This window comes from Bos indicus x Bos taurus, chromosome 5, assembly GCF_003369695.1.
Source record: "Bos indicus x Bos taurus breed Angus x Brahman F1 hybrid chromosome 5, Bos_hybrid_MaternalHap_v2.0, whole genome shotgun sequence".
In the NCBI taxonomy this organism is placed as follows: Eukaryota; Metazoa; Chordata; class Mammalia; order Artiodactyla; family Bovidae; genus Bos; species Bos indicus x Bos taurus.
The window spans coordinates 78,854,400-78,869,966 of record NC_040080.1 but is presented as its reverse complement, the minus strand read 5'-3'; the positions used below and the strand labels follow the sequence as shown (position 1 = coordinate 78,869,966).

General features: G+C 37.6%; 1 protein-coding gene across 1 annotated transcript; it reads right to left on the bottom strand.

Annotated features, from left to right (window-relative positions):
* Positions 1-6,900: 6,900 nt before the first annotated feature.
* Positions 6,901-14,817, bottom strand: LOC113893001 (uncharacterized protein C12orf40-like; the record flags this gene model as incomplete). Its single annotated transcript, XM_027542583.1, has 2 exons — positions 6,901-7,713; positions 14,710-14,817. Coding segments are annotated over 2 exons (564 nt in total), but the record flags the coding sequence as incomplete, so codon positions are not given.
* Between the last annotated feature and the right edge of the window lie 750 nt (positions 14,818-15,567).

Genomic DNA, 15,567 nt, shown 5'->3' with positions numbered 1-15,567 from the left:
TCAAATCCATTGGACTTCATTGTCAGATTCCCTGGGGATTCCAAGTCTCTTTGTCGGATCCCCAGGCTAGGAAGCCTGACTTGGGGTTCAGAACCTTCACAGCAGTTGGAGAACTTCTTTGGTATTATTTTTCTACAGTTTGTGGGTTGCCCACCTGGTGGGTATGCAATTTTATTTTATCATGATTGCAGCCCCTACCATCTCACTGTGGCTTCTTCTTTGTCTTTGGACATAGGATTTTTTTTTTTTTTTTTTTTTGGTGGGTTCTACTGTTCTCCTGTTAATGGTTGTTCAACAGCTAGTTGAGATTTTAACACTCTCGCAGGAGGAGATGAGTGCACATCCTTCTACTCTGCCATCTCAAACCAGAAGCTATGGCTTTTTCTTTTTCACTTAGAGAAGTCCCTTTAACATTTGTTGTTAAACTGGTTTGGTGGTGCTGAACTCTTTTAGCTTTTACATGTCTATAAAACTTATTTTGGTGGACAATGAGTTTGAATGAAATCTGAATGAAAGCCTTGGTGAGTGTGTGTTGTAGGTTGGTTGTAGCTTTCTGCCTTCCACGTCATTAAATATATAGTGACACTCCCTTCTCACCTGCACAACCTCTGCTTAAAAGCCAGCAGATAACCTTATGGGAATTTCCTTTCATGCAACTTATTGCTTTTCCCTTGCTGTTTTTTAGTACTCCCTCTTTTGTGTAATATTTATTTGGCTGAGTCAAGTCCCAGTTGTGGCACTCTGGATCTTCATTGCATCATGTGGGGTCTCTAGTTGTGGCATGTGGGTGGATTTAGTTGCCCTGTGGCATATGGGATCCTAGCTCCCCAATCAGGGATCAAACCCATATCCTCTGAACTGCAAAGCAGACTCTCAACCATTTGACCACCAGGGAAGTCCCACTCCCTCTTTAATTTTTGACATTTTAACTACAATGTGTCTTGGTCTGTTACTCTTTTGGTTGATCTTTTTTGGGACACAGTTCTTCCTTAATCTGGATGTTTGCTTCCTTTTCCATTTTAGAGACATTTCCTTCTTTTATGTCTTCAAATATATTCTCTGCCTCTATTTTGTGTCTTCTTCTGGGACCCTTCCCCTATAATGTGAATGATAGTAAACTATTCTCATTTCTTTTTATTCATTCTTTTTTTGGGTCAGCTTCAGTCATTTCTACTATTCTGTCTTCCAGCTCACTGATCTGTTTCTCTGTATCATTTAATCCAATATTGATTCCTTCTAGTGTATTTTAAAATTGCAGTTATTGTTTTCTTCATCTCTAGTTCTTCTCTGCATTTTCTCTTGTTGAAGACTTCCAACTATTCTTCCAATATTCTCCTGAGTTTTTGTACATCTTTACAGTCATTACTTTGAACTGTTTATTGGGTAGATTGCTTATCTCCAATATACTTAGTTTCTCCTCTGGGGTTTCATCTTGTTACTTTTTTTGGTGGTTGGTGGGGTGCGGGGGAGGCTGGGGACTTATTCCTCTGTCACCTTATTTGTTTGTTTTTCAATGTATTTTGTAGGTTGGTTGCATTTGCCAATGTTGAAGTGACATTTTGTAGGAGATATCCTATGCTTCCCAGCAGTGCACTCCCATCTGGTATCCAGAGCTATATGCTCTAGGGGTGTCCCCTATGTGGGCTGTATGTGTCCTATTGTTGTGGGCTGACTACTATCAACCATCTATTTGCTGGTAGGCAGGCCAGGGCCCAGGAGGTCCTAAAGGTTGTACTGGCCTATTGGCTGGTGGACCCAAGACCCAGATCCAGGGGAGCATCATGTGACTTTCTCACTGACTGATGTTCAATTGCATCAAGAAACACTAGGTGAATGTACAAAACTACCCATTTCAACTGAGTGACATATGTATACACAAAATGAACATACATCCATCAAAAACCCAGCAGTTGCCTCAATTCACTGTATTATATTTTAAGTTGTCACATTTGTGGATATCTATATAGATATATAGATATCAACATTCAAAACCTAAGTATCTTGATTCAAGAAAGTCAAGCAGTACATGTCAAAGCTGTCATTGTTCAGTCGCTCAGTCACATCTGACTCTTTGCAACCCCAAGGACTGTAGCATGCCAGGCTTTCCTGTCTTTCACCATCTTCCAGAGCTTGCTCAAACTCATATCCATTGAGTTGGTGATGCCATCCAACCATCTCATCCTCTTTAGTCCCCTTCTCCTCCTGCCTTCAATCTTTCCCAGCATTGGGGGTTTTCTAATAAGTCAGTTCTTTGCATCAGGTGCCAAAGTACTGGAGCTTCAGCATCAGTCCTTCCAATGAATACTCAGGATTGATTTCCTTTAGGACTGACTGGTTTGATCTCCATGCAGTTCAAGGGACTCTCAAGAGTCTTCTCCAACACCACAGTTCAAAAGCATCAGTTCTTTGGCACTCGGCCTTCTTTACGGTTCAACTTTCACATCCATATATGACTACTGGAAAAACCACAGCTTTGACAATATGGACCTTTGTCGGCAAAGTGATGTCTCTGCTTTTTAATATGCTGTCTAGTAGGATGGTCATAGCTTTTCTTCCAAGGAGCAAGTGTCTTTTAATTTCATGGCTGCAGTCACTGCAGTGATTTTGAAAATGAAAAGCCCAAGAATATGAAGTCTCTCACTGTTTCCATTTTTCCCATCTATTTGGCACGAAGTGATGGGAATGGATGCTATGAACTTAGTTTTTTGAATGTTAAATTTTAAGCCAGCTTTTTTCACTCTCCTTTCACCTTCATCAAGAAGCTCTTTAGTTCTTCTTCACTTTCTGCCATAATGGTGATGTTATCTGCATATCTGAGGTTATTGTTATCTCTCCCGGCAATCTTGATTCCAGCTGTGCTTCAGATAGCCCCGCAGGCATTTCACATGATGTATTCTGCATATAGGTTAGATTTATATTAAAGAGAATTTTAATACTACTAATAAGGTAATTTTAAAGAAATGAGAGAAAGTGATATCTCCTTAGCAACAAGCATAAGGGAATATACATCATAGACCATCAGAGACAGCACTGAAAAAAAAAAAAAGTGCTTCACTGGGACAACTTCAAGTGCTACAAAGTTAATAAAAAGAGGGCCTAAAAGAATAGAAGCAGTGGGAAAACTGAGCATATATGTTAAAGACCACACGGTGAAAAAAATTAGAAACTTTCCCCACCAAAAGAAAGCACTACTCTTTATATTCAAAAAGCTTAAATAAAAATTGCCACAGCCTGTAAGTTTGGGTCCTTCATGCTAGTATTGGCTAGTTTGCTGTTGTTTTGTCACTATGATGTGTCAAAGTCTTTTGTGACCCAATGGACTGTAAGCCACCAGGTTCTCTGTCCACGGGATTTCCCAGGCAAGAGTATTGGAGTGGGGTTGCCATTTCCTTCTCCAGGGGATCTTCCCGACAAGTGATTCAACCCATGTCTCCTGCATTTCAGGCAAATTTTTTACCACTGAGCCCTGGTATCAAATAGTGCTAGTTCTGTAGGGCTAGAAACACAATTCTAGAGTGACTGTTTTTTTCCTATCAGGATTTGGATGGTATTTTTACACTGTCTTTTGGCATTCATTATTGCTTTTAAAAATAACAGTATTGTCTTCCTTCTAAGAAGCCCGTCTTTTTCTCTCCAATTGCTTTCAAGATCATCTGTGTCTTTGAGACTTCACCATTTCACTATGTTGAGTCTAGGCATGGGTTTCATATTATTTATACTACTTGGAAATTGTTGGCATTCTTAAATTTGTGGATTAGTATCATTGATGAATTTTGAAAAATTCTCAGTCATTATCTCTTCAGATTGTGCCTCTATCCCATTTCTCTCCTCTACTACTGATACTTCAATTAAACAGATGTTGGAGTGTCTCATTATATCCTTGTTATTGTTTAACTTTCTTTTACGTTTTCTATTTTTCTCTTCTGCATTTGGATAACTTATGAATATTTCATTTCACTAATTCTCTCTTCACTTGTCTATATGTTTCTAGTCCCATTTACTGAGTTTTCAGTAGGTGGCAGAAATTAAAAACTAGTACAAGAAAACTGTAAAACCAGAACACTAGCAATGTTAACATTTGAGTGACACCAACAAAGACAATTCATTTAGTCATTTGTTACGGTCCCTTTATATAACTTGTCAGTGTGGATTATCTCCTCTTCCCTGGTGGCTCAAACAGTAAAGAATCCTCCGGCAAAGCAGGGGATCTGGGTTTGACCCCTGGGTTGGGAAGATCCCCTGCAGAAGGGAACAGCTACTGACTCCAGTATTCTGGCATGGAGAATTCCATGAACAGAGGAGCCTGGCATGCTACAGTCAGTCCATGGGGTTGCAAAAGTTGGACATGACTGAGTGCCTTTCACTTTTCTTTTTCACAGATTACCTCAGAAGCAAAGCATAAGCCAAGAATTTAAGTGTATGTAGTATGCTTGGGGTGTGATCTCAAAAAACACTGTTATAGAATTGAAGATGTGAGAAAGGAAAGGAAGCATGCTAATAAAGGGCTTACTATTAATACCAAGTAAGTTACAATTAAAAGCAACTGAAGCTTAATACTTCTGAGGAGCTCTGGAAGAACATTATTTCTACAACTTCAGAATGTATAAACATCACCTATTTTTTTCATTAAATTATTTCACCCAGAGAAAATCTAAACTAGTATTGTCTTTTGAGAAGTATGTTAAAATGTATTGTTATATATGTCTTTTTAATTATATAAATCTGTACTTACTTTCCTATCCAAATATATTTATCTCCCTAAAGAGTTAGTAACTGCAATGTTAGGGAACAGATCATAAAACTTCAGGGGTTCCAAGAGCACCCTCATATTTGCTAGTTTGCTGGTAGGACTCAGAACTCACTGAAAGCTGTTATATTCACAGTTACAGTTTATTATAGGGAAAGGAGATATTAAAACCAGCCCAGGTAAAAAGCACATAGGACAGAGTCTAAGAAAGTAATACAGAGCTTCCAGTCTTCTACAAGTCATGCTGCTGCTGCTAAGTCACTTCAGTGTTAATTTCCTGGTATCAATATGTGACAATACAAAGTACTGCCAACTGCGGATGCTCACATGAGCCTTGGTGTCCAGAGTCTTTCTCTGGCTCCATCACAGCAGCATGATTGATTGCCCACAGGGCTGACTTCAGCGTGATCTTAAATCATACTATCTGGCTTGGCTCAAGGTCCCCAGGCAAACAAAGTTACTTCTATCAGGCATAACACTCCATGAGCTTAGAGATTACCTTACAAACCCAAAGGTAAAAAATCCAGATCTCTTATGAGGCAAGTTTAAATCCTTTACTATACTGCATCTTACTTCCCTTTTACTGTGTGTAGTCATTACCCTATATTCTTATTTACTTCACTAAGCTTAACTGCCACATTATGATACTGATTAAAATGTAACTAAGCATGGACTTTTGTAATGAATCTGCTTTTAATAACTGGTAGACTTTCAACTGTATTGGAAAAAATCAATTTGTTTGATATTTGAAACCAATCTGATTCAAAGCTCAATCTTACTCTAATATCACAAGCATAGTCTTCTTTTCCATATATAGGTCTTCTTTACTATAATGTATCATATTTTGCAAAATAATGCTCAGGATAATCAATCCACTATGGAATACCTTTTATTGAATATCAGGATAATCAATATCCTGACCTTTTGAAAACTATCAATGTACATCAGATAATTATATTCCCCTTGCATGAGAGGATTACTATCCTTAAAATTACTTAGGAGTTTATTGTGTTCTCTGAGGCCAGAAAGAGAACTTCCTAAAACTAGCTAAAACCCTGAAGATTGCTACTCTTTAAATATTAGTGTTTCTAAATTATAATGTTTCAGATCACCTCTGCAAAACAAACTGTGGAGTGATATGTATAGGTATACATATATACCTATTCACTTTAACAGAATTCACTTTAACAGAAATCCCTATTTTATTTTTGCTAGTTAGATATCAGAATGCCCCTTGTTGGTCACTTTGTAACTTACAGATATCCATTTTCTAAAGTGACTAGTGTCAACATTTAAAACCTTGACAACAAAAATAAGTGTTATGTTGGAAACAAAGCCAATAGTTTACAAATGAGAGATTCTAATGTAGTATTTATGAAAATCTTATGTAATATTAAAATTAGTAAACATAAATAACTTTCCAATGTTGAATAAATCTTTTACAAAAGCATTAAAACATTTTTTTTTACTCTTGAAGAGAAAAAACATTCCTTTGAATTAATATAAGCACCAACAAAAAATTTTTCTCCAAATTAGAAAAATATTTTATCTAAAAATTAATGCCAGAATTTTTAACAAGAGTATAATGTTTAAGATAAGTAGCTAAGGAAATCTTATAATTAGGCTATAAAACATTTATTATTACTTAGTATTATTTTCTGTCTTAAATTCTTGGAAGAGAATATTTTTGCAAAAGATACAACTGCACTAAATTTTAAAATAAATGTAACAAAGTATTGTCAACTAAAAAAATACAGTCACAACCTGAAAGTAGACACTTATTTTATTTGGTGGGAATGTTTAAGACTCTGGCCTTGGAGACAGCATCTCAGTAGCTCTGAGAAAAGTGGTCCAAGAGGGCAAGAGGGGAAGTCAGGCTATATACAAGTGCAACAGAGGGAGCAGGCAGTTTGAACATCAAAGATCAGTATCAAGTTAAGGAACTTAGCATTCTATGTATGGGAAGATGCAAGTCTCTGGAATCACTGAATTCACTCCTTTCATATACACCTCAGCTACCTGGGGCCAATCCTGTTTCCTTGTTCATTTTGCTTCTTGCATTCCCCCAGCTCCTCAGCAATCACCATAGGGAGTGGCAGCATCCACTGGATCCCAGTTCTGGGAGCCTTCATTCACATTTGGAGGTCAGAAAATGCTGATGACTGTGACATTTCTTGTTTATTAACATGGCAGGAGATATTTTCATTTCACAGAAGTAATAGCTAAACATTTTTAATCCATAAACAGCAGCATTTCATAATAAATAATCAGCTTAAGAATAATAGTAAATTTACATATATATTATTTTCTAAAAAATTTTAAGACATACTAAACTATTAAAAATACCTATGGGAAACTAAAGCATAAATTAGTAATACTAAAAAATAAATACATCTTCTGAATACTTTCATCTAGTTGCTTAGCTACAAAAATATTCTCATTCTTTTTTATGTTAGTGAAATTCTAAACATTAAAACAAATGCAAAATCTCAGGTTAAGGTTTTAGAATATTAGTTGTTTCTAAGTATTTCCTGCCCTCCAGTGGTATCTGCCTTAACATTTTCATTGTACCTTTCAACATTACAAAAAGAAGACACATCATTTCTACATTTACATTTTGAAATTATATCACATTGTATGGCAGCATCTAATTTTTCCTCCATTATAAGTTCACTCTCCGTTTGTACCCATGCATTACACTTTGCAACCTGTAGAATGCAATTATTACTGGTTTTGCTTTGCAATATGTGTGCTGAATTACACTGAGACTCTGGAAACTGATGTATATTATTATTCACTGAGAACTGGTTAAAATTCTCATTTTGTTTATGAAATTTGGCATTGTTATTAATAACCTTATCACATGGAAATTTTTCCATGTTTTCTAAATAAAAATTATTAGCTGTTTCTTTGGTTTTGATGGATCTCCTATTTGAATCTTCAGTTTGATCTTCATCTTCAGATAGCTAAAATAAATTAGTAATTTTGCTGTAAATGATGCTTACATTAAAAAAAACAAATTATTCAATCACTTCAAAGCAGACATTCTTAAAATTCACATTATAGAAACTTTTCAAAAAGAAAAGACTTTGATAGGTGGCAAATCAACCTAGATTTTTTTTTAATCAAGGATATAGATTTCAAAATAGCATGACATAATATTAAGAATCCTTATATTAAAGGGCTTCCCTGGTAGCTCAGCTGGTAAAGAATCTGACTGCAATGTAGGAGACCTGGGTTCGATTCTTGGGTTGGGAAGATCCCCTGGAGAAGGGATAGGCTACCCACTCTAGTATTCTTGGGCTTCCCTGGAGTCTCAGATGGTAAAGAATCTGCCTGCAATGTGGGAGACCTGGGTTCAGTCAGGTGGGAAAATCAGGTGGCAGAATCAAGACCTGGGTTCAATCAATGTGGGAAAAGGGATAGACTACCCACTCTAGTATTCTTGGGCTTCTGTGATAGCTCAGCTGGTAAAGAATCCACCTGCAATGTGGGAGACCTGGGTTCAATCCCTGGCTTGGGAAGATTCCCTGGAGAAGGGAACACTATCCACTCAAGTATACTGGCCTGGAGTCCATGGGGTTGCAAAGAGTCGGGCACAACTTTCACTTTTTCACTGAACAACTTTCACTTTTTCACTTATATTAAAGGTGCAAAGGATTAAAAAGAGAAGACTTTTTTTTGTCTCTTATTAGTCCCCATAATCATAGGTGACATTATCCTACCTTTTCACAGAGATGAAATGATATAGAACATATACTCTTCAACTACTTTAAGAGTAGAGTAGAAGTATAACTTTGAATTAAAAAGCTAACATATACAATTTAGTATTCACTCCTTGACTTTTTAAGTAAAAAAATATCTATATTGTATCTTTCATGGACTCAGTCTCAAGAAGACTTATAAAGAATAGCATCAGCTAACAGAAAATCAAATATACAAAAGAAAAGTTAAATAGTAATAAATATAACAATCACTATATAAAAAGTCAAATGTTAAGAATTTTTAATAGGCCTAGATTTCAATTTAGTAACTTTAATTTTTCAACTTCAAGAAAAATTTATCTTAATTACTAAATAAAATACTCTTTTTAATAAAAAAATCCTATATAAAATATTATTTTAGCTAAAAATAAAAAGCAAAGTTAACATTAAAAAACCTAAAATGAAATATAAGCCCTAGCTGATTGGCACTAAAATAGGAAAAGTAAGCACAATATATAGTATTAAAACTGACAGGGCACAAATTAGAGAAAATAAAGGTCAATACACTTATTCAAGAAATAAATACTGAGTTAGCATCTGCAATGTGAGTGAAGCAGACATGATTGCTGCCCTCTACATCACACACATCAACAGAAGAATGTTAGATACCATCAAAAAAAGATACCCCACATCAGGGGCAAAGGAGAAGTCACAGCAAGATGGTAGGAGGGGCAAAATCACATTTAGAATCACACCCCATACCCACCAGAGATGTCAGAGGGCTCAAACAAACTTTGTGCACACCAGGACCCAGAGACACCACAGAGACTGAGCCAAAACTGTGTTTGAGTGTCTCCTGCAGAGGTCAGCAGTAGACTGTTGGAAGTGCAGGGGCTCTGGGTGCAGCAGACCTGGGTATGGCATAAGCCCTCTTGGAGGAGGTCGCCATTAACCCCACCATAGATCCACCAGAACTTACAGAGGACTGGGAAACACAGTCTTGGAGGGCACAAACAAAAGTTTGTGCACACCAGGACCCAGGAGAAAGGAACAGTGACCCCACAAGAGACTGACCCAGACTTGGCCGTGAGTGTCCAAGAGCCTCCAGCAGAGGCAGGGGTCAGCAGTGGCCTAGCTGCAGGGTTGGAGGCACTGAGTGCAGCAGTCCCTGCATGGGACCTTTTGAAGGAGGTCTCCATTATCTTCATTACCTCCACCATAGTTTGGCCTCAGGTCAAGCAATAGGGAACACAGCCCCACCCATCAACAGAAAATTGGATTAAAGATTTACTGAGCATAGTCCAACCCTTCAGAACAAGAAAGAGTTTCCCTCTCAGTCAGTCTCTCCCATCAGGAAGCTTCCATAAGCCTCTTATCTTTCTCCATCAGAGGCAGGCAGACTGAAAACCACAATCACAGAAAACTAATCAATCTGATCACATGGACTGCAGCCTTGTCTAGCTCAGTGAAACCATGAGCCATGCCCTGTAGGGTCACCCAAGACAGACAGGGCATGGTGGAGAGTTCTGACATAACTTGGTCCACTGGAGAACGGAATGCCAAACCACTTCAGTATTCTTGCCTTGAGAACCCCATGAAAAGTACGAAAAGTCAAAAAGATAGGAAACTGAAAGATGACCTCCACAGGTCAATAGGTGCTGAGTATGTTACTGGAGATCAGTGGACAAATAACTTTAGAAAGAATGAAGAGATGAAGCCAAAACAAAACCACCACCAGTTGTGGATGTGACTGGTGATGGAAATAAGTCTGATGCTGTAAAGAGCAATACGGCATAGGAACCTTGAGTGTTAGGTCAATGAATCAGGCAAATTGGGAGTGGTCGAACAAGAGACTGCAAGAGTGAACATCAAGATTTTAGTAATCAGTGATCTAAAATGGACTGGAATGGGTGAATCTAACTCAGATGACCATTATATCTACTACTGTGGGCAAGAATCTTTTAGAATAAATTAATTAGCAATCACAGTCAACAAAAGAGTCCAAAATGCAGTACTTGAATGTAGTCTCAAAAACAACAGAATGATTTCTGTTCATTTTCAAGGCAAAACATTCAAAATCACATTAATCCAAGTCTATGCCCTTGAAATTAAAACACGTTTACGCCTTGGAAGGAAAGTTATGACCAACTTAGATAGCATATTAAAAAGCAGAGATATTACTCTGCCAACAAGGTTCATCTAGTCAAGGCTATGGTTTTTCCAGTGGTCATGTATGGATGTGAGAGTTGGACTGTGAAGAAAGCTGAGCACCAAAGAATTGATGCTTTTGAACTGTGGTGTTGGAGAAGATTCTTGAGAGTCCCTTGGAATGCAGGGAGATCCTACCAGTCCATTCTAAAGGAGACCAGTTCTGGGTGTTCATTGGAAGGACTGATGCTGAGGCTGAAACTCCAATACTTTGGCAACCTCATGTGAAGAGTTGACTCACTGGAAAAGACCCTGACGCTGGGAGGGATTGGGGGCAGGAGAAGGGGACAACAGAGGATGAGATGGCTGGATGGCATCACTGACTCGATGGACATGAGTTTGGGTGAACTCCGGGAGTTGGTGATGCACAGGGAGGCCTGGCATGCTGCAATTCATGGGGTCACAAAGACTCGGACATGACTGAGCTACTGAACTGAACTGAACTGAACTGATGCCCTAACAAGTAATGCTGAAGAAGTTGAAGTGGAACAGTTCTATGAAGACCTACAAGACCTTCTAGAACTAACACCCAAAAGGATGTCCTTTTCATTATATGGGACTGGAATGCAAAAGTATGAAGGCAAGAGATACCTGGAGTATGAGGCACTAGAATGAGAAAAATTAGAGATCTCTTCAAGAAAATTAGAGATATCAAAGGAACATTTCATGCAAAGATGGGCACAATAAAGGACAGAAATGGTATGGACCTAACATAAACAGAAGCTGTTAAGAAGAGGTGGCAAGAATACACAGAAGAACTATACAAAAATGATCTGAATGACCCAGCTAACCATGATGGTTTGATCACTCACCTAGAGCTCCACACCCTGGAATGTGAAGTCAAGTGGGCCTTAGGAAGCATCACTATGAACAAAGCTAGTGGACGTGATGGAATTCCATTTGAGCTATTTAAAATCCTAACAGATGATGGTGTAAAAGTGCTGCACTCAATATGTCAGCAAATTTGGAAAACTCAGCAGTGGCCATAGGACTGGAAAAGGTCAGCTTTCATTCCAATGCTAAAGAAAGGCAATGCCAAAGAATGCTCAAACTAGCACACAACTGCACTCATATCACATGCTAGAAAAGTAATGCTCAAAATTCTCCAAGCCAGGCTTCAGCAATACATGAACTGTGAACTTCCAGATGTTCAAGCTGGTTTTAGAAAAGTCAGAGGAACCAGAGACCAAATTGCCAACATCCGCTGGATCATCGAAAAAGCAAGAGAGTTCCAGAAAAACATCTACTTCTGCTTTATTGACTATGCCAAGTCCTTTGACTGTGTGGATCACAATAAACTGTGGAAAATTCTTCAAGAAATGGCAATACCAGACCACCTTACCTGCCTCCTGAGAAATCTGTATGCAGGTCAAGAGGCAACAGTTAGAACTGGACATGGAACAACAGACTGGCTCCAAATCAGGAAAGGAGTATGTCAAGGCTGTATACTGTCACACTGCTTATTTAACTTATACGCAGAGAACATCATGTGAAATGCTGGGCTGGATGAAGTACAAGCTGGAATCAAGACTATTGGGAGAAATATCAATAACCTCAGATATGCAGATGACACCACCCATACGGCAGAAAGCTAAGAAAAGCTAAAGAGCCTCTTGATGAAAGTGAAAGAGGTGAGTGGAAAAAGTTGGCTTAAAACTCAACATTCAGAGAACTAAGATCATGCATCCAGTTCCATCACTTCATGGCAAATAGTTGGGGAAACAATGGAAACACTGAGAGACTTTTCTTGGGCTCCATAATCACTGCAGATGGTGACCGCCGCCATGAAATTAAAAGATGTTTGCTCCTTTGAAGAAAAGCTATGACCAACCTAGATAGCATATTAAAAAGCAGAGACATTATTTTTCCAGCAGAAGTCCATCTAGTCAAAGCTAAGGTTTTTCCACTAGTCTTGTATGGATGTGAGAGTTGGACTATAAAGAAAGCTGAACACTGAAGAACTGATGCATTTGAACTGTGGTGTTGGAGAAGACTCTTGAGAGTCCCTTGGACTGCAAAGAGATCTAACCAATCCATCGTAAAGGAAATCAGTCTTTAATCCCACTGGAAGGATTGATGCTGAAGCTGAAACTCCAATCCTTTGGCCACTTAAAGAACTGACTTACTGGAAAAGACCCTGATGCTTGGAAAGAATGAAGGCAGAGGAGAATGGGATGACAGAAGATGAAATGGTTGGTTGGCATCACCAAACTGATGGACATGAGTCTGAGTAAGCTCTGGGAGTTGGTGATGGACAGGGAACCTGGTATGCTGTAGTCCATGGGGTTACAAAGTGTTGGACACTACTGAGCGACTGAACTGATGGATAGCACACACTCTTATATGTGGAAAGGATGTTCATCACATAATTACAAGTTGAAAAAAGCATTATGAAGAGCACGTATGAAGTATTATAAGAGCATATCTAAGGGGCCTGATTTAGATTGAAAGTCAAGGAGGGGCTTCAAAAGCACTGACATGTTTAAGCTGACGACTAACAGAATATATTAATATAAATGTCCTGAAGCAGAAAAGAGACCAGTCAGCTAAGGAAGTCGCATGTCAATGTTTGGTGAGAGAGGAACACTAGAAGTTGGAAATGTAGTCAGAAGCTATAGCACACAGGGCCTGAGGCCACTATAAGCAGTTTAGATTCTAAAGCAAAAGAGGAATCCACTGAATAATCAAACACAGGAATAACATCATTCAATTTAAGCTTTCAAAAGATCATCATTATTGCTAACTGGAAAAAAAGTGGGGCAAAGTGGAAGTAGATATCCTGGGCAACAACCATAATAATTTAAGAACAAGATGATGATACCTTAGACTAGTGTACTGACACTTAGTAGGTGAGAGAAGTAGATAAATATGGAATTTATTTTGGAGGTAGAATTGATTGGATGAAGTGATGAAACGAATATGGTTAGGAAGGCAGGCGAGACTGAAATGCCAAACTAGTTTCTGGCAACAACTGCATGGGTAGAAAACTACCCACTCAGTTTAGTTCAGTTGCTCAGTCATGTCCCACTACTAATCTACTAATATGAGAACTATCAGGAAAACTGATATAAGGAGATTAGGGGGTGTTCAGCTTTTTGTGAAATACCTAAGAAGATATCCAAGAAGAAACTGGATATTTAATTAAGGATCTCAGCTGAATTCATAAAGTTGAGAATTATCATCAACCAGGCAATAGTATAAAAAGTCACTGGAATATATAACATCATCTAGAGTTTGGAGTATAGGTTAAGAGAAGGGTCCTGAAGCAAACCCTACATTACAATTTATATACAGGGAAAGGTGAAAGAGAAGTGAGCAAAGGCATAATGTAGCACACAAAGAGGTATGAAGGAAACTAAGATAGCATGCATCACAAAAGCAAAGAGAAGAAAATGTTTCAAGAAAAGAAAATAATTATTTCTATTAATATGGCTAGAAATTCTTGTAAAAAAAACCCTGAAAACTGCCCAATGAATTTGGCACCATTAGAGGTCACTAGTGTCCTTCCTTGGCAAGAGCAGCTTGGATAGCAAGCTAGAGACAAAAGGTAGATGAAAAGAAGAACGAAAAATTAATGGAGAACTCCATTTAAACATGTGATTTGTGAGAAATCCACTCAGAATATGAAGCAACTCCAATTATTCAATTATAGTTCCCACTCAGCACTAAACATGTCACTCCCATGTATGTATTATTGGTTGTTTGAGGTTTTCAATTATTGTGAGTGGGTTATTCTAAAAACTTTTTAAAATAAACACATATTTACTATATATATATACACACACACACACACACACACATCTTAATATGAGTGTGTTTTGTAAATAACAATGAACACGTTACAAACATGAATGAATGATGCTTCATAAATATGAATGAATGATGCTCACATTTTAATTTACATTCTTAATATTTTCACATTTTTATTTACATTTATTTTCACTATTATCTCAACTTTTTTTTCAAAATGAAAAGGTAAACTATGAGAAATATAACTTATTCTAAATTAGTACAGCATATATTAACAAGCAAAAAAAGAACATAACTTACCATCTCTGAACTAGAATTGAAACAACTACTATCTGTTGGCCTTGGAGAGTAACTGGAAGACTGACTACTCCGTGAAGAATGAAGATCTGAAAATAAAGATTTAATTTGCCAAGTTTATTAAGGTACCATATATTTGCTAATTTCTAAAGACTAGTATGTATTAATTACATACACAGGCAAAAAATAGCTGCTGGTAAATAAGTTCAGTTAACATGCTATGGAACATTTTAAAAGTTAAAATTTTGGATATGTGGCAGCTTGCACTTTTGACAGGGTATTTTGGATTTATTCTCCATGTATCTGCCTTCCAATGCAAGACATGTGGGCTCTATCATTGAGTCAGGAAGATACTCTAGAGAAGGAAATGACAACCTATTCCAGTATTCTTGTTTGGGACATCCTATGGATAAAGGAACCTGGCGGGCTATAGTCCACGGGGTCACAAGAGAGTTGGACACGACTTAGTGACTAAAACAACAACAATAACAACAAAACGTGTATTTACAAGTAAAACAAGGGGAGGAAACATACGGGAAGAAACGAGAACAGAGAAATTGAACTAATTTTTTCCAATATAATGAATCTTTATGAACAAACAAAATGTCTGTTCACAGGAAGAAGGATAAGCCAAGGTACCAGACATTTGCTAATTTAGTAAATGAAGCTTCATCATACAATTGAAACGATACTTAACCTATGATTTCATAATTGCAGAATTTTAAAGCTATTTGTGAATTCAAAATTAATATAAAAATATATCTTTTCACATTTGATGACTGTAACACTGTTAGATTTATTTTTTTTAACTGTATTTCACGCCAGTCAGAATGGCTGCAATCCAAAAGTCTACAAGCAATA